Genomic DNA, 22,024 nt, shown 5'->3' with positions numbered 1-22,024 from the left:
TGAATAGTAAGAAAAGGCCAATATGCTAGCCATTGTGCATGGCTCAAATGACAGGAGCTGAACAAAAGGAGAGATGCATGTAAACAAGATGATGGGAATTTCAATGAGGAAAAGATACTAAATTCTGGTCCTGGGGTGTGAAGGAGGAATAAGCCAGATAATAAGATCCACAGGCTAATGGGAGATTCTTGCGGGATGCTGTGCGGTGTTACCAGGAAAAGACTTCTGCAGTTCCCAGTTTAGGGCCCAAGGCATTAGGGGGGATATTTCCCTCATCTTCATTTCTTTCTCTGCTCCCCCCTCCACACTGCAGGGCACTGCAACCTCCCTGCTGTGCAAAGGATCTATAAAGGTTTCTGGATGAAAGCAGTTATGTAATGTGGAGTCCTCCTGGGAAATATAGTAGTAAATTAATTTTTCTCCTTCTGCACAGTTCTCTAAGGACAGAAATACCCCCATAAAGGGTAGGAAAAAGAATAATAGGGTAAAAGAATCTTCTGAAAGAGTCCTTGAGAAGCAGTGTAGCAAACAATTCTGTTCCATCCAATAACCACTGACCAAATGACCACTATGGATGTGCAAGCCACTGAGCTGGTGGCTGCCCAGGAAGATTTCACAGTGCAGTACAGAGGGCAGGCTCACAAAGAAAGAATCTTGACACAATTGTGATAAGAAACAGGAGAGACTACCTGAGGGTTGGTAACCAATAGCACTTGAGTCAAGTTCTGAAGGAAGAATGAGAGGGAGGTGAATAACTGTAAGAAGCATGTCCCAGACAAAGGGAAAAGCAAGATGTGAACAGGGGATGTGAAGCAGTTCAGTAACATTAGGGATAAATGGAAGGACAAAAAAGGGGCAAGAAAGAATCTCACTGTGGGTTTTCTATGCTCAGGAACAAGGGATTTCTGAAGGGTGAGTAACCTAGTTATAAGGGTGCATGGCTTAGATGTCCAGGTGGATGTGAGGTCTCCACATCAGATGATCTGACTGGCAGAAAAGCCAATGAATTCAGTTTCAGATGTGTTGGGTTTGAAGAGTTGTCTGGGTGAAATCCAGGTAGAGACCCAGAAGGATATGGAAGTCTGAAGTTTGGGAAAGAAGTCATGGTTAGAGATCAAGATCCAGGAGGAAAGCTGACTCCAGAAACATAAATCAATGAGCATGGCTGTGCTCCAATAAAACTTTATTTACAAAATAGGAGGTAGGCTATATACTTGGGCTGCAGGCTATCGTTCGCTGATCCCTGTTCCAAGGTGTCTAAATTTGAATCAAAAAGTAGGGCCTACAGAAGATTCTTGAATTATCAAAGTGATCCCTTGGGTAGATTGAGTTTTTAGCACCATGCAGTACAGACTATCATAAGCAAAGTGTGGAAATAGACTATTAAAACTGTCCAAATGTCAGACAGGAAGGACCTAAGCTTTATGAAATGAAAATTTAAAACATGCAGGAGAGAAGGACATATGGAACACCTTGCCCCCTGCACACCAAGCTGTGACTATATCCTCTGAGGATCCACATCTACTTTCCTACGACATTTTAGTCATAGTTGGATCTCAGATTCTCTAGAAAATTTTAAGCACAGACTAGAAAACCTCTAGAGAACCAATTTGGCTAAAGATAAAAATCAAAACATTATTATTAATTTACATTGATTCACAAGCAGGTGAGTAGCTTGAGTTTCAGGCTCTGGCACTTAAGCTCTTCTCAACTTCAAGAAACAAGTCGCTTTTTTTTGTTGTTGTTGTAGGGCATTAAGAATCTGTCAGAAGCAGTGATTCCAATGGTTGTGCTACAGACTATTAAACATTGCCACCATTTCCTTTAAATAACATCTTCTAACTTGGCTCTGATTATAGATTCCAGATTGGGCCCTTCCTTTTATGTCCCTAACTACAAACAGCTCTAATCAGACCAGCTGAAAATACAGGGTTAAATGTGCTGGGACAAAGTAAGTGAGTGAACGCTCATCCTACAACCTCATCTAAATTCTTTGGAGACAGATGCTTAAAACCTGTAAGATCTATTTCCTATAGGAAATTCTAACATTTTAAGAATAAGAACTGGTACCTCATAACATGCTCTGAACTCAGAAAGACCTTAATATACATCATTCACAGCACAGACCTGGACAGTCACTCAATACAAATTGTATTGAATCAGTGATTGCACCAGTGACTGTCAAGAATTTTTTCATGGTTTGACATTTGAAAAATGAGAATAATCAGAGATGGTCTACTACCCAATTTAAAAATAAAAGGTTTTTTTTTTTTTTTTAAATGGTGTTCTCTACTCAATCTGCTAAAAGTGAATTAGAATAGCCATCTACCCATACCCAGATGGCATTATCTATGCATTTTCAGTTTGTATGAATGCATTATGTTTCTAAGTGTATATTTTCTAGAAGCCTATGAAATAAATCATATGTGATACTACTCTTCAGGCAGCTTCCAGAAAAACTAGCCACTTCTTAACTGCTGCATATTTTAGCTTGCAGAACAATAATAATAATAATAATAATAATAAGAGCTCAGTAAACAACAAAACACAGAAAACTTTCCTTTTAAATGAAAATTCTAGGCCAGCATTTCCTAAGCTTGTTCCACTATTTTGTTAAGTGTTCCACATGACCAAACACATTTAGGTACTGCTGCATGGTGTAGACCCCTCTTTTTTTTTTTAATGCTTATTTATTTATTTTGAGAGAAAGAGAGAGAGAGTATGAGCGCACATACATGAGTGGGGGAGGGGCAGAGAGAGGGAGAGAGAGAATCCCAAGTAGGCTCTGCGCTCTCAGGGCAGAGTTGGACGTGAGGCTCAATGTCACAAACCCACGAGATCACAAACTGAGTCAAAATCAAGAGTCAGACACTTATCGACTGGGCCACCCAGGTGCTCCTCTTCTTGAAGGAGACAGCAGAAAAAGCCATCATTTTTATTTTTAGAAATCACACTGGCTATAGGGCACACTTTGATTTTGAAATGTTAACATATGAAAGAACAAAAAGAGTATGTTAGAATTAAAAAAAAAAAAAAAGGCAGTAGTGGGGCACCTGGGTGGCTCAGTTGGTTGAGCGTCCTACTTGGGCTTAGGTCATGATCTCACAGCTTGTGAGTTCAAGCCCCGCATCAGGCTCTGTGCTGACAGCTCAGAGCCTAGACCCTGCTTCAGATTCTGTGTCTCCCTCTCTCTCTCTGCCCTTCTCCACTTGTGCTCTGTCTCTCTCTCTCTCTAAAAAATAAACATTGAAAAAAAATTTTTAAAGGCCGTAGTTATACAGTTTTAGGAAAGTCACTCAAGTCTCAACTTTTTTTTTTCTTTAAAATGGTAATAATAATAATGCCTACTCTGTAGGCTCATGAGAAGGATTGAATGAGTGCATTTGCATGAAAATCTCCACATGAAGCTCACATATAGAAAACAGCAAGAGATAGGGCCACAGTTCTTCCTGGAGATTCAGAATGCACATTAGAATATCAAAGTCCTAAGAAGTCCTGCAGCAAGGGAAGCAGTTATTCAGGTTGGATTTCTCAAACATATTCAACCATGTATATTAATCCAGGTTCTCAGTAGTAAGACACAGAATCTGAAGTGCCAACTACGGAATAGTGTATTCAAGAGATATTGTGTAGCTTGTACATTTATTCAGCAGTCTTATGAAATAGGCTCAAGCCTAAGCTTCCAGAAACTCAAGCCCTACATAAAAAAGGCCTGATAAGGACACAATGCCAGCCACCAATGAGCACTGCGTCCCATAATCTGTGAAGCTTCGAGGAACTGAACTTGAATGCAACTGTCCCTGGGGCCAGCAGTGATTATCTTTCTGGGTCAAACATAGGACCCTGAAAATTCTGCTGTCTCCCAAGGATGGAGTCCTGCTCTGCCTCCACCCCCCTCTCCACCACCAAAAAATGGATTTTACATTGTACCTTCTTCCTCTAGTTGCCCACTTCTCCATCAGTATGATTGGTGGAGGGGCTCCTGGGTGGCTCAGTTGGTTAAGCGTCTGACTCTTGGTTTTGGCCCAGGTCATGCTCTCATGGTTTGCCTCTGTGTTGACAGTGCAGAGCCTGCTTGGGATCCTCTCCCTCCTCTCTCTCTCTCTGCCCCAACCCTGCTCATGCTCTCTCTCTTTCTCTCTCAAAATAAGTATTATTGGTGGAATCTAGGTCACATGCCTGTGATCTGGCTGCAAAGAAAGCAAAAGAAGAAAGTTCTATGGGTTCTTCCTGAGAAGGTAAGCCTGCTATGGCTGGGGGTTCCCCTAAAGATAGCAAACATGTGTAATAACTGCTAGAAATCCAAAATACATGAAAAACATCCATTACACTGAGGAAAACCTACTCCTCCCTGTAAGAAATTAATATGTTCTTATAGAGAACACTTCTGAGTATACTCCCTCTCCCAGAAGGACAAATACCAACATTTTTCTTTTTAACTGCAGGGAAGAGACCAAAATTGAGTGGAGTTTAATGTAAGAAAATTTCTTCCTGGGGAACCCAGTGATTTTAGAACATTCTAAGAAAGAGAGTGGGCCTAAAATGGAGCTATACATAGGATAGGAACAGCCATGGAAATCTGCCAGGAGTAGGGCATGAGGTGGAGGGGAGCATGAGTCAGGAGCACTGAAGTTCTTTCTGTGACTTTGGTTCCTGTCACCACCATTGGATAGATATTACTTGCTCCACTATTTCCCATCTACCCAGGAATTTTCCTGGTCTCCTGTTTCTAAACACAGCCATGTGTGAACCACTGCACCATAAAAGCAGGATGGGACAGCCTGTAAAGAGCTAAGATATAGAAGCATACCCTTCCACCAAGTGCAGTTGTTGTGTGCATCAGAGCTAAGTACAGACGGTGACATCCAGACCAGAGGATGGGTTGTGCAAACAGATAACAGAGATGTTATGTTTGAGGGGTAGGTGTGGTGTGTATATGTGATCAGACATAACATATACATTATGTCACTTAATGTTCTTGACAACCCTAGAAGGTAAGTGGGTGTGGCCAGAAAGTGAATCCAAAAGAAGCAACTGGTGGAGATTCAGGTAATGGGCACCAAGAATAGACGAGGTAAATGGCTCAACAGGTAGCAGGGCCCCATCAGCCAGTGAGAAGGGCCCAGAAGTTAGGACTGCCAACTCTGGGGATGCTCCAACAAGAACAGACCAAGGCTCTCATCGTAAAGAGACAAATCTACCAAAACATATTATAGAGACTGGGCTTAGGCACAAGGGTGCATAAAATAGACATTAGTAGAGTTAAGATCTGATGTGGACAGTGAGATGTACTAGAGCTCCTGATCTATATGGTGACCATGTAAATTCAAATTACAAACCAAGAATGGGTTGTTCCAATAATCATGCCAGGACAGCAGTATAAACCAGGAACGCCCTTGGAAAATGGGACATGTAATCACCCCCAATTATATATTATCTGGTCCTAGTGAATCCACAGGTAGAATTCAAGTAAACATGGCTGAGAAAAAAAAAAGAATATAAAGGTTGAAAACTAAAGAAAACTCAACTTATTCACAACAGTTTTTCTTTTTATTCCTCTGGTTTTAATATTTGAAGAAATGGTGTAAAAAGATCATAGATGCTAGCATACACCTAATTTTTTCTCTCTTAAATCACAGCCAGAGGCTACCATGAGTGTTCCAGCAATAGCAGTGAGACATAAAAACTCTTATGGAAAATTATTCTACAAGACTGAAGAGCAAAAGGGCAAATTTCCCTCAGCAGCAAGGTCAGCATCAAGATGGAGGCTAGTCCCAGTGACTTTTCAAACAACCTGTTAGTTTCAGCTTTAGAAATGGCCAAGCTGCAGGACTGCTACAAGATGTGGCCATGGCGACAAAGCCAAAGGTCATGGCCTTTGGTCCATCAGAAGTTTTAGAGTCATAAAAAAGGAAATCAGTTGTTTATCACCAGACAGATCATGACATCCCACAAAAGGATTCTAATTGTTAGTAGATTCACTTTCTAAGACAAAGATCTCTATAGGAAATGTTCCCTGCCCCCAAATGTTGTAATCAAAGAATAAATGGATCGCAGTTCCACATGCTGCCATCTTGTCTTTGGGTAGACAGTTTGATCTGGGCCTCTATTTTGTAAATGCTGTAATACTATCCTCAGAAATTAAGCAGAGCTTTATCAGAGATCATTTAAAAACGACTTTTTGAGCAGTTTGACACTCCAGCATCAATGCTGCAGTATTGTTCCTGAGATGCTAGATATTAACTTTGAATACTAACCTGGCACTGGGAAGACATTTTCATTATTAAGACATTTGGGACAATTTCAATAGCAGTATGTTTGGAGGGAAGAAGGCATTGAGTGCAATACAATGAGGCCTTGTACCCTCTTTAGCATTTCAGCACACTTTAGGCTTGTGAAATCCCTCCACCCTCTCTCTGTACAAAGCTTCTCTTCAAAGTTTACACTGGCAGGGATTTGGAGGATTAAAAATCCAGTATCTAAGTACAGTGGGTCAGTCAGGCCTTAAGTTAATGAACCTCATGCTCTTAAGCAGAGTTTGACTGCCATAGTGGAACAAGAAATGTCAAAGTGAGGTTAAAGAAAATGTCCAGAAGGTCCTTTGGTCTACAAGCAATTTCAGCCCTCCTCACAAACTCATAGGTCTTTTCCTTTCCTTTCTTTTCTTTTCTTCTTTTTCTATTTTATTTATTTATTTATTTATTTGTTTTGCTAACACTTTTCCCCATATACCATCTTATGTGTTTAATTTATATTTTATTGTTATCCATGAGGTCAGGATTCTGTCTTTTTTATGCATTTCTGTATTCCCAGTGTCTGGTACATAACAGGTGTTCAATAATATTTGTTAAATGAATGAATGAATGATGGAAGACTCCTTCATCATATATATGAGTCATTCATTCTAGTTTGCCCTTCAAATGGAAAGTAACCTATTGGGAAAAGGAGTTCTCTAAAATCTTACTCTTCTACCCCTGTACCTGGAGTTTTGAGCAGGAAAGCAATTATTTTGAAAGAAAGGAATCTGAAGGAAAATGCAGAAGTTGTAGAGTGAAACTGAGGATAGGGCTAAGGAATAAAGAGAATAGGTGAATTCACACACATTTTGGAATTTAAAAAGAAAACAGCAATATCAACATCCAAAAATAAAACTATAAAAAATGTCATATTTCTTTAATTTGTGTAATTTAATCAGACCTGTGAGTTTTGCTCTGCATCTCTCTCTTTACAATAATTCATCAAACAAACCAACCAAAAAGGTTCACTGACAAGTAGAGTAGAAAGGCAGTAGAAAATGATGGATACTGTGGCCTGAATTAAAAGATAACCCCAAGAAATAAGGGAAACAAAAGGTTTTGGAAGAAAAGACAAAATAGCACACCGTGGCTCCAAGGAAGGCAAAAATGCCAGGCACTGAGAAGTAGCAACTTCCCAAAACAGGCCAGCTCAGAGACACCACTCTCATTGAGACTCTCCAGGACATGAGGGGAACAAAGGAACATCCCAACTAGGACAGAAAAAGTGGCACCACCACCCTCTTCTCCATCTCTACCATCCCCCAACCCACTCAGTTGCTTAACAACTGCTGGTATTCAGATTTCAGTGAGGGGCACCTGGGTGACTCAGTTGGTTAAACATGTGACTCTTGGTTTCAGCTCAGGTCATGATCTCTCGATTCATGGGATCAAGCCCCACATTGGGCTCTGTGCTGACAGCGTGGAGCCTTCTTGGGCTTTTCTCTCTCCCTCTCTCTCTGTCCTTCCCCCGCCCTCTCCCTCTCTCTCTCTCAAAATGAATAAATAAAGTTTTAAAAATAAATAAATGAATTTCAGTGATAGTCTCAACTCAGGTTTTTCTTTCCAATCCTTATAGCCTTCACCTTCGTTCAAAGCCTTGCCATTTTCCCACAGGAATTCAATCACTACTACGTTACTCTGTCTCCAGGTTGACCTGCCTCCAGTCTGTCTTGCCCTAGTCCCCGAGGAAAATCTGACCATTCTTCTCTCCAGCATGAAACAGGTCTCAGACTCCTCCTCAGCCTATTTGAATGATGTCCACTAAAGTTATATTTTCAAACCATTCTCTAGTGATTGCACAAATGTTCACAATAAGGCCTTACTGTGATTTCCATAAGTACAGAGACAATGCCTATCTTATTCATAGTTGAATCCCAAACAACCAGCACAGTGCCTGTGCTCCACTCCCTAAGTATTTATTTTGTGTTTTTCACAAATAAATAAAATGGGAAAATTATGATATAAAACTAAGCAGAATGCAATCCTAATAATGTAAAATATATGTATACATTTATATGTAAAATATATAAATATTATACAAATATATATTATAAAATATAATTTATAAATATAAAATATATAAAATGTTTCATATATTTTATACTTACATTTTTAACATATATGTAAACTTACAATATGTTATGTTAATTTATGTATTTTTTCACTTTCAAAATTTACCATAAAAGCTTTTTTTTTTTCTCTCTCTGATACTGAGATACAAAAATATAAGCAAAAACAAAAGGGAGTAAAGCAAAAACCATGCATCTGACAGATGAGATGGCAGCATGGGGCATTATGGGAACAATAATATCCTTATCACACCACATTGGGTTCTTCATCTTCCAGCCCTGACTCTGCCCCACTCCCTGCTACTCCTCCACCACCTGAAGAGTGAGCAGTGCCAAACCACACGATGTTCTTCACAGCGATACTTGCTAACTACTTTCTCACTCCACTCTTCCAGTATTCCCAATGTGGTAGTTCTGCGTTCCTGCCATCTTTTCATTTCTAGGGCAAAGCACCATGCCTGGCATACAGAAGAACATATTAAATATTGATGGAATAAATTAATTAATACATGGATAAGGCAGTGACACTGAATGCAAGGCCCATTTCTTTCATTCACTCTAAAATCATACTTACCTAACAGGGTTGTTATTGAGGACTAAATGAGAAAATGCACGTAAAACATGCCTGACATATAATAAGCACTCACTAAACAAACAGTTATTAACTATTATTACTGTGACCATGTACAAGTTGCTTTTTGCTCTCTTAGCCAAAATCATCTTTTTAAAAAAATTTTTAAGGTTTATTTATTTTTGAGGGAGACAGAATGAGAGCAGGGATTGAGGGAGGGGCAGAGAGAGAGGGAGACACAGAATCTGAAGCAGGCTCCAGGTTCTGAGCTGTCAGCACAGAGTCCGATGTGGGGCTTGAACTCAAGAACCACAAGATCATGACCTGAACTGAAGTCGGACACTTAACCGACTGAGCCACCCAGGTGCCCCTGCCAAAATCATCTTAAATTGTGGATAGTAATTTCTGCCCTGCCAACTCATCTTCTTGAGATGAGAAAGAGCTTAAAACAATCTGGGAAATACAAATCACTAAACAAACACATATTATCATCATAATGATGATGATAATGATTATATGATTATTGTCTTTGTGAATCTTGCCTAATAGGTTTCCCCTTTAAGGTCACATTACCTTGGCTGATGTTTCAAACCATCCTACGAAACCATGCTCCTTGCAGAACTGGTCCATCTTGAGGCCATTGTTCGTGAGCACATCCTTCCCCTGGTCACATTTGTTGGCCAACAAAACCACTGAAACTGGTTTGCCATTAGGAAGACTTAACTTTGAGTCCAAATCATTTTTCCACTTTGTCACTGCTTCAAATGTAGCTGGCCTGGTGACATCGAAGACAATAAATGCGCCCATAGCTTCTCTGTAATAGACCCTTGTCATATTTCCAAACCTTTCTTGACCTATCACCAAAAAGAAAGAGAAATCAAAAACTCATTACAATTGTAAACTGAATCATATACTGGAAACTCTCAAGGTGTCCAGTGTGAGCAGATCCCTCACTAAAGTGCTTCAGTACTTATGTTTAAAGAGTGAGCTAAGTACACAATCAGTATGATGTAGGTAGTGAAACCAGAGTTCCAGAGCAGAATTTATGACCAAAATTGACTGGGATTTCAGCTAATTAACAAAATGGAATGAATCTTATTGGTTGTAACTCTATCCACTAGCAGTAGCTGAAGACAGGAGCTAATGAAGGGTGGGTTTATATTTTTTGAACCCAAAACTCCAGAAGTGTATGGCCAAAGGCCTTTTATTCTGATTTGGTCATTTATTCATGTGAAGAGTCTTATAAAGTTATAAAAATTAAAATAAAGCGAGGTGTGTATTTAATAAGCCAACTTCTCTCAAAAAGAATAAAACGCCGTAACTGGCCTATATCTAAGGACATATAGGTCAACAATTTTAAAAACACTTTACATTTAACTCTGAGTACAAGATGTTGTGATGGTGAGTTTTAATTCAAGTTAAAAAACTCTTTTGTAGGTTGTGATATTCACATGGGCATTAGCATTGCAGATTTGAAGAGGAAATGATCCATAGCACTAGTGAAAATGGATGCAGGTCAAGGGTTCCGCCCTAATGGTCCTATATTGTGTGAGCCTGTGTGCTCATGCATGTATCACTGGAAAGAAGAGCATTCGGTAGGGGCCAGCACATGATGATCCTAAAACATTCCTTACATGGGTTTCACCACAGAAGCTTTGTTTTCTTCCCCATAGTTGTCTAGTCAATCAAAGAAAGAGGTATAATACTCTTCATATGACACACAACCCACAGATGAACTTTCATTTCTCCCAAATGAGTTTTAAATTTCTTTTATTTTCTTTCTTTTTTTAGTTCCTAATGCAAACAGTGATCTCCTTTGATACTGCTCAGGGTGGCCATGACATTTCAGGAAGAGAGGGGAAAAAAAGGCTTCTGTGATCATTTGGGACTCTGAAGGCCTCTAGGCTTTGCACAGTTGTCTTATGATCCCTTTCAGGGAACTAATCAGATGAAAAGCAAAGTCATGGGTTATTCAATAATCTGCTTGTCCAGAGATTTTCATAATAGAGTAAGGAGGTCCTGAAGAAGAAAGATTTTTACATTTAAAATTTATGGCAAAGGGTCACTTTTAAGACTAATGCAAAAAAACAATGTATAGGCTTAACACCTTTATAGGAATTCAAAAAGGAAAATCTGTATGTATGTGTGTGTGTGTTTGAGTTCATGAGGGTATGTGTGCCAGATCAGAAACAAAGAGAAAAAAGTGATCTTTGTACACTGAGGTCACTGGGCTGGTAGACTTGAAAAGTTTATATTTCCGGTGATCTGATAAGAGGTCACATTCAGAAAAGGGCATTTCTAGCACTCACATTTTATCCTTCCTTTGTCAGCTGATAGCTCTCTCTCTGCTGTTTTTTATTAAAAGAATGAGAACCATGTGACTTTTCATGAATCCCTACGAATGGCCAATATTGAGACCTGAGGAGAGTATCATAGGTAACTTACTTAAAAAAAAAAAAAAAAAAAAAAAAAAGACCATAGTTCAAAAACTCCCTGTGGGGTTAGATCACTCATTGAACATACATTTACTGGATAGCTAATACAGTCCAGGCTCTGTACTTTGTGCTGGAAATACATAATTTTTTGCCCTTGAACTGCTAAACTAAGAAGTGTCATACTGGATGCTTGCACTAAAAATGATCCAATTCAGCAGGTAGGTTCTCTTTTCTCTTAGATTCTACACACACATCCATAGCCCTGTCGATGTGACTCATGATTCAATGTTCAGCTTCCAGGAAAGTTAAATGACAAAGCAATCAACTGAACCACAAAAGTTAATACGATGGCTGCAGTAATAATTTGGAAAACCTTGCTGCAGAAGGCAGTAAATTAAATGGTCAGAAGACACCGGTCTTCATTTTAATCACTGGTTACCAGTGCAGCCTTAGACAAATGTATTCCTCTTCGTAAGACTACGTTTTCTCACCTGTGCTTATTATTGTATGTCAGGCATGTTTTACGTGCATGAATTTGTTTTGGCTGACCTCCTAGGTCCCTCGCTGCTTTCCTGCTTCTAGAGTTAAAATATTCCTAGTAAATTAATGCGTGGCCCTCTGTCCCAACGGCCTTAAGTAGTCCATTTGGTGTCACAGACTCATCTAAAAATATACATAAGCAATACAGTCATAATGTTTATTTAATGGATTTTCACTTGGTAATTAATACTCTATAGATGTTCTCAGTGCACATAATCAAGCTGTGAATCTTCTACACAGGCATAGAAACAAGAGGAGGAAGTGTGTTGGGTTTTCTGTTAAACTGGGCACATCCATTTACCACTCCACTACTAACCAACCAGCTCTGTGACCTCAGATTAGTCACCGTACCATTCTGAGCCTCAGCTTTCCTCATTGGTAAAATAGGGAAATGGGATTGGATACCGGAAACTAAATTCGTTATTGCCTCTGGCAACCCCTCTAATCAACCTCCTCAGATGCAGGCAACCAGCTCTCCACCTCCTACTCCCTCTGTGTTCCCTCCAGTTCTCAGCATCACTAGTAATATTGTGCCCCAGAGCGGTACCTTCAAGTCATCTGACTCTTTCTTCGCCTCTCTGTCCAAAGGGTCTCCAACATTCTACCAATGCTTCTGTTTCAGAAGCAGCCCCTGATCAGTCCTCTTCCCCATCAGCACTGCTACTGATCTTAAAATAAATATAAATATAAACATAGGTCTTCAGACATTCTGGCAGCATAAGGGATCACCAGACGGGCATACACAGGAAGGAAATGAAGTCATTATCTTAAAGAGCTATCTGCACCCCCCTGTTCATTGCAGCATTGTCCACAAGGAATGAGACATGGCAACCTCGTAAGTGTCTACCAGTGAATGAATGAATGAATGAATGAATGAAGAAAACGTGGTATATGCATACAGTGAAATATTATTCAGCCACAAAAAAGAAGGAAATTCTTCCTTTTGCAACATGGCAAATGCTATGAGAACATTATGGTAAGTGAAATAAGTCAGACAGAGGAAAAAAATACTATATCATCTCATTTATATGTGGAATCCAAAAAAGTCAAACTTGTAGAAACAGAGAGTAGAAAGGTGGTTGCTGAAGTCTGAGAGTGGGAGAAACGGGGAGATGTTGGCCAAAGGATATAGACCTCCAGTTATAAGATAAATAAGTGGTGGGATCTAATATATAGTATGATGATTATAATTAATAATACTGTATTATGTGTATAAAGTTGCTAAAAGAGTAGTTCTTACATGTTCCCACCACAGACAAAAAAAAAAAGGGAATTATGTAAGGTGATGGAGGTGTTCATCTTATCGTAGTAATCATTTTGAAATATATAAATATATCAAGCCATCATGCTGTACAGCTTAAATTTACACGTTATATGCCAATTATATTTCAATAAAGCAGGAAAGAAAATGCATCTTAGGTATTTATAGAACACCCATTCCTGGGCCATGTTCTTCAGAGATTCTTACATGGTAGTTTTATATGGGGCCCAGGAATCTATCTTTTTAAGCAGTCCCTAGGTGAAATCTTAAAACCATTTCTGTATTAATCCACTTTCAAAATGTAAACATTACCATTATGTTCTATTGCTTTAGCCCTTCAGTGCCTCTTACATGCTTAAAAATAGACACCTTTATTAAAACTGCAGATAAGGAGACTTTGGCTCCAACCACCTTTCCAAACTCTCCTCCTGTCACTTTCTTCAAGTGCTCCATGGCGAAGCCACACTAGAGTACTTACTCTTTCTAAAACACATCCTCCATTACTCCCTGGATTTTTCTTTCCTTTTTATATCTCTATTCCCAAAACCTGAATTCCTTCCCCATCTTTCTTCCTCTCACTCTGTCCAATGAAATCCTGTATATCCTATAATTGTGCCCTGAAATGCCATTACAGTTCTGCAACCTTCCCTGGCCTCCCAACTTTTTCACGACCCTGTAGCATTTTCTTTACCTGACATCATTTACATTTATTATGCTATATATTCATGCTTCAGTCTCCACTACAGCACTGTAAAATCTTGAAGAGCAAGTTGATCATATTTTGATCTTATAAATCTGAGGCCTATTTTCCACCTATTTGATATAGTAAAAACTCAAGATACTCTTGCAGAAATAAGCTAAAATTAAAGTTCTTTCTTCCTCTAAAATACAACATCATCGTATATTCATGAACGAGTGCTGTGTACTAACACACTTGCTCTATATTATACTCTCATTTCCAGTAAATAATCGAAAGATGTTCATTGATGGAGAAAATTAACATTATTCTAACAGGGCTAGGTGCATATCTGTTGCAACAAGTTTTAGACTGGAATGTTATGATTTTGTAATCATTTTCATATTCTTAAGAAATTTGGAATCAATTTACTCTATTCAAAATAACATATGTTTTGGGTCATGGCACAATCCATAGAGCTAAAATTTCCTCCAAGATACAGATATACTCTTTATTTCTAGGGAATAATAGAATGAAAAGCAGGAAGATAAAAATGAGAGTAAATATGGACCTTGCACAAGGATCTAGAGGAAAAAAAATCTATCTAATTACTGAATTTACAATAGCTTAAGCTGGTTTTGAAGAGTGAGTCAAGGAAATCTAGACTAGGATCAGAGTCTGGCTGACATCCTCGTGAGCAGGTTTTGTCCACTTTTTAAGGGCCCATCTTACCTTGCGTCCAACATTTTGAAACCGTCTCATCTTCTCTCTTCCCTACTTTGCCCCACCAAGCCAGTGACAGAAATGTATCAATCAATCACTTTTTTTCCAAGTCACCTAGGCTGATATACTGGCATTAACCATGTGTAATCTTCCCTCACAAAATTGTAAGTTCCCCCTAGCCAGAACCAGGTTTAAGCACCCCCATGACAAGTGTATTGAACATTCAGTATACAGTGAGTGCTCAGTAAGGTCTCCTCACCGAGTGAAGGAATAACCCTTAATTCTTTACCTCCCCTCACCCCAGCAGATACTTGCAGGCTTAACTGGACTTTAAGGCTCACCCTCTGCCATGTCTCTTGTATTCATCATTTTCTTTCCATTCCCATCGAAACCACTCTAGTTAGGATTGCCTCACCTCCTTCATTCACTGAACAACAAAGTTTTGAATGCTTATTAATTTTCAGGCACTGTTCTAGCAACTAGAAAAGATAATTAAAGGTCTGTGTCCTAATGAATCTTACATTCTAGTGGAAAGAGATACAGTGGTAAGGTACACATAAAACTGCATTAGCTGGTGAAGTGTTACAGAGAAAAATAAAGTAGGAAAGGAGAAAATGGTATGTGAGAGGGAAGACAAAGTTAAGCAGGATGGATAGTGGAGGCCCACAAAGAAGGTGTTATTTAAGTAAAGACCAAAAAGAGGTAAAGGAGAAAGCCATATGGATATTTAGAAGAGGGTTTTAGACAGAACAGCACAAAGACTCTGAAGCAAGTATTCAGAGAAGAACAAGGAGTCTGCATTGGAGAGGACTGAGCAAGGGGAAGAGTAGTGTGCAGTGAGATGGGCAGATCTCAGGGTCCAAACTGGAAACAATTTCAGGCCATTATAAGAAGGTTGCCTTTTATCCTGCATGAGAGAGGGAAGCACTGAAGGATTGTGAGCAGTTGAGAAACATCAACGAGCAGGAGTAAATGGATAGTATGGCTGCTGCATTAAGGAACGACCTATGGGTGTCAAGGTTGGAAGTGAGGAGACAGGCAAGAGACAATAATTTGGACCAACATGGTGATGGTGAAGGGTGGTAAAGATTGCTGGCTTCCTGGGTATATCTGGAAATTGAAATGATAGAGGAGATGTATAGTATGAGATGATGCAAGCAGGACTCCAGAACTTTTGGCTGAAAAAAATGGAAAGTATGGAGTTGCCATTAACTGGAATGGAGAAGACTTTTGGAAGTGTAGCTTTTGTGGAAACAGGTCAGGATCTGATATGTTAGGTTTGAGATGTCTGTTAGGCAGATACGTTGAGTCGGCAGTTGTATATATAAGGCTGAAGTTTCAGGCTGTGGTCAGGGCTAGATATTGAACTTGTACTTTAATTTCTATACACCTCTTCCAAATTCACCTTCCAAGGCTCTGTTTTCACCCTATCATTTTCCTAATTAAACACTTTCAGGGATCCCCTACTGCCTACAGCAGATGCCACAAACTGGATGTTGGGCTGCTAACATGTTCTGTGACCTACACAAGATTTAAGGCAATTTGGACGACTTGCCAACAGTTATAAATTGGAAGATCTCTAATAAGACAGATATTGGAATGTCTTGAAAACTCAGAATATTTAGAAATACAAGGTCTACATCATATGAGTAATGTTTAGGAGTTAGTTCATTTGAGCTGACTAGTACCAAACACCCAATTTTAAAGGGAAAATAACTTTCTGAGATGCTATGCATGTCACATTGTCATATACCACAAAACTCCACCTTACATTTAAGTGTGGGTAATTATATCAATTTTATAAAAACTAACTCTAACGAAATATTTAGAATTTAATGAAATTTATGTAATTTTATTTTAAAGAAATTGTTGCTACTGATCCTTTTTTCTTATTGCAAGCCTCTTATAAATGATTACTTAGGATCCCATGTTTGCTTATTTTTGCATCAAAATACTCTTTAATGCACTTGGGCTTGTTCCAGGATATCCACCTACTGTAAATGGAATTTTGTAGAGAAACAAAATGTGATCCAGGATTACAAGGAAACTGTGTTCCTATTTCCTACAGAAACAGGGAGCAGTAGCTTGAGTGATCCTGAACTGGCAACAAACACTTCAGATAGGCCCTCGAAAGATGAGTAAGAGTTTGCCAGGTAGAAAAAAGAGTTCATTTACTCTTATCCTCTGGGCTCCTGTGGGATTTTCAAAGTTGCACACCTTGATCAACTTAAAGGCTGATCCTCAGACTGAGCTCAAGGTCCTGCTACAACTCTGACTTGCACAGCTCTCCTAAATTCTGCTTCTTGCTTTCATTCACATTCACTCCCTGGCACCCTCCACTCCCACTGGAACATATCCATTCCCTTACTCTCTATCTAAGTCCTAACTATTCTTCGAATCTGTACAAAACCCTACCTTCTTGGAGCATTCTACTTGGCCCATACTCAACTCTTTCCTCCATTATACTCACATGGCACTGACTCTATCACTTGCTTGCCCACTTATGCAGGCCCTGCCTTGTACTGCTTTTGATGGGCTGCAAATTTCTGCAGTTTACGTCCCTAACTACACTGAGCTTCTTGAGCTCATTGTTGAATTACTCAAGTACTGTTCTCTACGTCTCCATAGCACACACACACTCTGAGAGGCTCCTAGGCTATGCTCACAGCAGACTCATGTGATAGAACAGAACTGTAATACAAGTACTCTTTATGTAATGAAATAACAGCTAACATCGATTTCTTATTTGTGAGCAGGAACTGCAGCAGGGAGAGGGGTGAACTAAATAAAGCAAGATCTCTGATCCAACTAATTTATTTTCTATGCCTACCAAACTCCTGTTCATTCTTTTTTTTTTTAATTTTTTTAATGTTTATTTATTTTTGAGAGAGACAGAGACAGAGACAGAGACAGAGCATGAGTGGGGGAGGAGCAGAGAGAGAGGAAGACACAGAATCTGAAGCAGGCTCCAGGCTCTGAGCTGTCAGCAGAGAGACCAACAAGGGGCTCAAACCCACGAACTGTGAGATCGTGACCTGAGCTGAAGTCGGACACTTAACCAACTGAGGCACCCAGGCACCCCTAAACTCCTGCTCATTCTTAAGATTCACTTTGAAAAAACTTGTCCCCAATTCAGAACCATTGAAGCTCCTTCTGCAATTTCTTTAGTTTCCCCATAAATGATGGCTCTCCTTTCATCCTATTACTGGTTGTCATCTCTTACAGGCAAATCCTACCTCTATTCAACAAGAAAGTAAAGTTAGATGCAGTGTACTGAATTAATAAGCTAAAGCGTGAAAGAGTAAGATGACATAAAAAATAACAATTGGTTTCTCAGGTGTCCATAAACAATAACATTATAGAAAAGAAAGATGAATGAATTAGAGTGATCTGTTTTTAAATTAAATTTCAAAATATTCTCATTCAATTCTATATTTATATTTAAATTTCAGGCTGTGTATGTGGGAGAGAGAGAGAGAAACAGAGAGAGGGTCAAAGAGAGAGACAATTAGTGCCTTGGTATCTCAAAAAAAAATTTTTTTTGTCAGAATTTATTTTGACTGAGGTCTTAAACTACTCAGTTTAGATAAAATAACTCACTTGGATGGAGAAATAAGATCATATAGTGATAGAATGGCCAATACTGGATAGAGGGAGGGAATGAAACCAAATCACAGAAGAGAAGTTGGCATGAATGGATATAAAACAATCAGCATGCCATGTTTTTAATTAAACTAATTACAACTGAAACAAATACCTAACAAACAACCTAAAAATATCTCCACTGAATATAAGCACAAACACATTAAGTAAAAAGGTATGTTTTGGATTACTTAGCATTTGAGATATCGCCTCTAAGTAACATTTATAGATATTTTTATAAATAATTCACAAGACAGTAAAAAAACAAAAACAAAAACCTCACAAGTCTTAGCACTTTCACAAATAACTCACAAGTCTAGGACTCTAAGGGTTTTGTTTTTAAAGAATTTCCAGATTCCTCCAGAGCTGTAATTCCCAAGATGTGTACCAGGGTGTTCTGGGGTGTCTCAGTGAACTCACAGGGGTACAATAGGATATTTTAAAATTTCAAGGCAAACACAATGGTACTCAAGATCAATCAAACACCTCAGGAACTACTAGCTTGAGGTAGATCACAATTTTAACCTTAGATAACACTACATTCCTGCTGATGTGATCCTATCTTTTTGAAACTGGATTTTTCAGTTTGTGTAATAAAAAGCAAGAGGGGCACCTAGATGCCTCCATCAGTTAAGCGTCCAACTCTTGATTTTGGCTCAGGTCATGATTTCACAGTCCTGAGATCAGGAGATCAAGTCGCCCTTTGGGCTCCATGTTGGGCAAGCAGCCTGCTTGGGATTCTCCCTCTTCCTCTCCCTCTGCCCCTCCCCTGTTCATATGCACATGTGCTCTCTCTCTCGCTCTCTCTCTCTCTCTAAAACAAAAACAAATACAAGAGTCATGTGAAAATCAATGTGAAACAGGAAATGAGAGTGGTGATGTCTACTCTGACTCAAATTTTGAGGTGTTCCATGTCCCAAATATATAGAACTTGGCCTGTTATCCTACTGACCTAGAGGCACCATGAAAATATGACTTGACACTTAAGAATGCTGTGAACTAAAAGTTTGAGCACTTATGCTATAGCCTCTACATTCTCTAAATTACTGTTTTAAGTTTAAAAGGCACACACATGCACATGCACATGTATCCCTCTGTCCTACATAAGACTTATTTTTTATTTCAATACCATCAAGCATCACAATTCTTTCTATCTTTAGTCACTATGGTTATCCTGCCTAGAAGTAGTATATTAAGATGGTTGTTTTTAAGCCAAGCAAACTCCATGATCTCAGAAATAATGTGTGCATTTAATTCTTAGCTCTATTCAAAAGTATAAACGTTCAAAAAATAAAAAATTCTTCCTTTAAAATAAATAAGGTGTGTTTCCTTTTTTTAAAATTTTTTAAAATTTACATCCAAGTTAGTTAGCATATAGTGCAACAATGATTTCGGGAGTTGATTCCTTAGTGCCCCTTACCCATTTAGCCCATCTCCCCTCCCACAACCCCTCCAGCAAACCTCTGTTTGTTCTCTATATTTAAGAGTCTCTTATGTTTTGTCCCCCTTCCTGTTTTTATATTATTTTTGTTTCCCTTCCCTTATGTTCATCTGTTTTGTATCTTAAATTCCTCATATAGGTGAAATCATATGATTTGTCTTTCTCTAATTTCAGTTAGCATAATACCCTCCAGTTCCATCCATGTAGATGCAAATGGCAAGATTTCATTCTTTTTGATTGCCAACTAATACTCCATTGTATATATATGCCACACCTTCCTTATCCATTCATCATCCATCGATGGACATTTGGGCTCTTTCCATACTTTGGCTATTGTTGATAGTGCTGCTATAAACATTGGAGTGCATATATCCCTTCAAAACAGCACACCTGTATCCCTTGGATAAATGCCTAGTAGTGCAATTGCTGGGTTGTAGGGTAGTCCTATTTTTAATTTTTTGAAGAACCTCCATCCTGTTTTCCAGAGTGGCTGCACCAGTTTGCATTCCCACCAGCAGTGCAAAAGAGATCCTCTTTTCCACACCCTCGCCAGCATCTGCTGTTGCCTGAGTTGTTAATGCTAGCCATTCTGATAGGTGTGAGGTGAATAAGGTGTGTTTTCTAACTGCAACTTAATCTACGGCATGTGAAAGTGATTGCACTGTTGTATGACACTTAGGAAACAGCAGAACAGAGTAGTTAGAAAACAGTAAACAAATCTCAGTTCCTAGCCACCACCATCCCTTACGATTTGTATGGCTTTTGAAAAGTTTTATGTATTTTTTTTTCCTTGCTGATCTGTTTTCTAGCTTGTCTAAGCACAGTTCTCTCAGTGCTGTGATGGGATTAGTAAATAGTACCTACCAGATACTCTCACTGAGAGCAATGAATAAAATGATACATAAAAATGCATAGCACTATGCCTGACACCCAATAAATGGTAGCTGTTAATAATACATTATATCATAGAGAAAAATAGTCCTCCCAACAAAAAATTTGTCGATTAGCTTTATATTTTTCCCTAGAAATTAGACTGAAAATTGTCTGAATCCTTCCCACTACAGATATTTTCCTTGTCTCCATTAGGCTGAGGAGCTCATACAAGAAGCCAAGTTTTTCATCACTTTTCTTGAGAGAACAGTTTAATGCAAGGCTGATGAGAAAGAAGGGTTAAATAACGTATCAGGATAAAAGAGACTACAAAAAGTAGAGACTCCAAGCAGAAAGAAATAATTCTGATCTCTCTCAGACATTTGAAACTATTGACTATCCTCTCCTAAAATCCTTTCTCCTTTGCTTCCAAAATCCTGTCCTTGCTTGTTTCTCCTCCTATATAGTGCTTTCTCCTTCTCTACCTGTTTGCTGACTCCACAGTCATTTCTGGAAATTATGCAACAATCTGTGGCAATGCCTGCTAAAACACATGAGGGCTATCTGGAGAGGTATGAATAACTCTAAAACAAGGTTAAAAGAAGAAGTGCTACACTGGCATAAAAAAAATTGCATGAGGTTCAAGGGAAGAGGAAGTTACTGCTGGAAAGAGAGAATTAGGGAAGTCTTTGTAAAGGAGTTGCCCTTTTGGATGGGTCTTAAACATGATATAGGATTTGGATATGTGGGAATAAAGGGAAGGGCATGTGAACCAACAGGAAGAGCAGGAACAAGGGCATAGAGGCAATGACCATGGGGTGTGAACAAGGAAGCAAAGCTTCATCATGGAGAAGAGAGGAAAATAATACTAGGAATGCTATTTGAAGCCAGACTATGGATGTCTCTGGGTACCCCCGGGACCATCACCCTCTCTTCTTCACTGCATGAATTTCCATAGGGCTGGTGCCCACCAAATTCAATTATTTTGGTGTCTCAGTGCTTAAGACTATACCAAAAAATTTAAAAAAAAATAAGCTTCTTCAAATCTCATCATTAATAAACTAGAGATGCCTACATTCTGGTTCCAGTTCTACCATTAACTCGTTCTAAAATTCTGAGAAACTAATACAAACCCCCTTTCAGAGCACAGCTTTCTCTTCTGTAAAATGAAGGATTCGGTTTGATGAGCTGTCAAGGTCTTACCTCTGTGAAAATTACCCTTCAAAATAATGACTTCATTTAATGTATCCAAAAATCATAAGGATGCAGTTTTGCCATGTGACCTCCAAATAAATGACACTTCATTCCAAATTATAAAGACTCGGTTAAATGATGAAGTGCGGTTTTAAGAATGGTCTTTAGGGGTGCCTGGGTGGTTCACTCGGTTAAGCGTCCGACTTCAACTCAGGTCACGATCTCGTGGTCCATGAGTTCGAGCCCCACGTCAGGCTCTGGGCTGATGGCTCTGGGCTGATGGCTCGGAGCTTGGAGCCTGCTTCC

General features: G+C 39.0%; 1 protein-coding gene across 1 annotated transcript in view; it reads right to left on the bottom strand.

Moving 5' to 3' along the window:
* Nucleotides 1-22,024, bottom strand: part of RAB38 (RAB38, member RAS oncogene family) — a 56,972-nt gene that overhangs the window by 24,485 nt on the left and 10,463 nt on the right. The window contains exon 2 of the mRNA XM_042904603.1: nt 9,510-9,790. Within this exon, the coding sequence (XP_042760537.1) occupies nt 9,510-9,790 (281 nt within the window). The remainder of the gene's footprint in view (nt 1-9,509; nt 9,791-22,024) is intronic.

The sequence above is a fragment of the Panthera leo genome, chromosome D1 (genome assembly GCF_018350215.1).
Source record: "Panthera leo isolate Ple1 chromosome D1, P.leo_Ple1_pat1.1, whole genome shotgun sequence".
NCBI classification, from domain to species: domain Eukaryota; kingdom Metazoa; phylum Chordata; class Mammalia; order Carnivora; family Felidae; genus Panthera; species Panthera leo.
The sequence above is the reverse complement of the archived record's forward strand: the minus strand, read 5'-3'. Positions and strand labels throughout refer to the sequence as shown.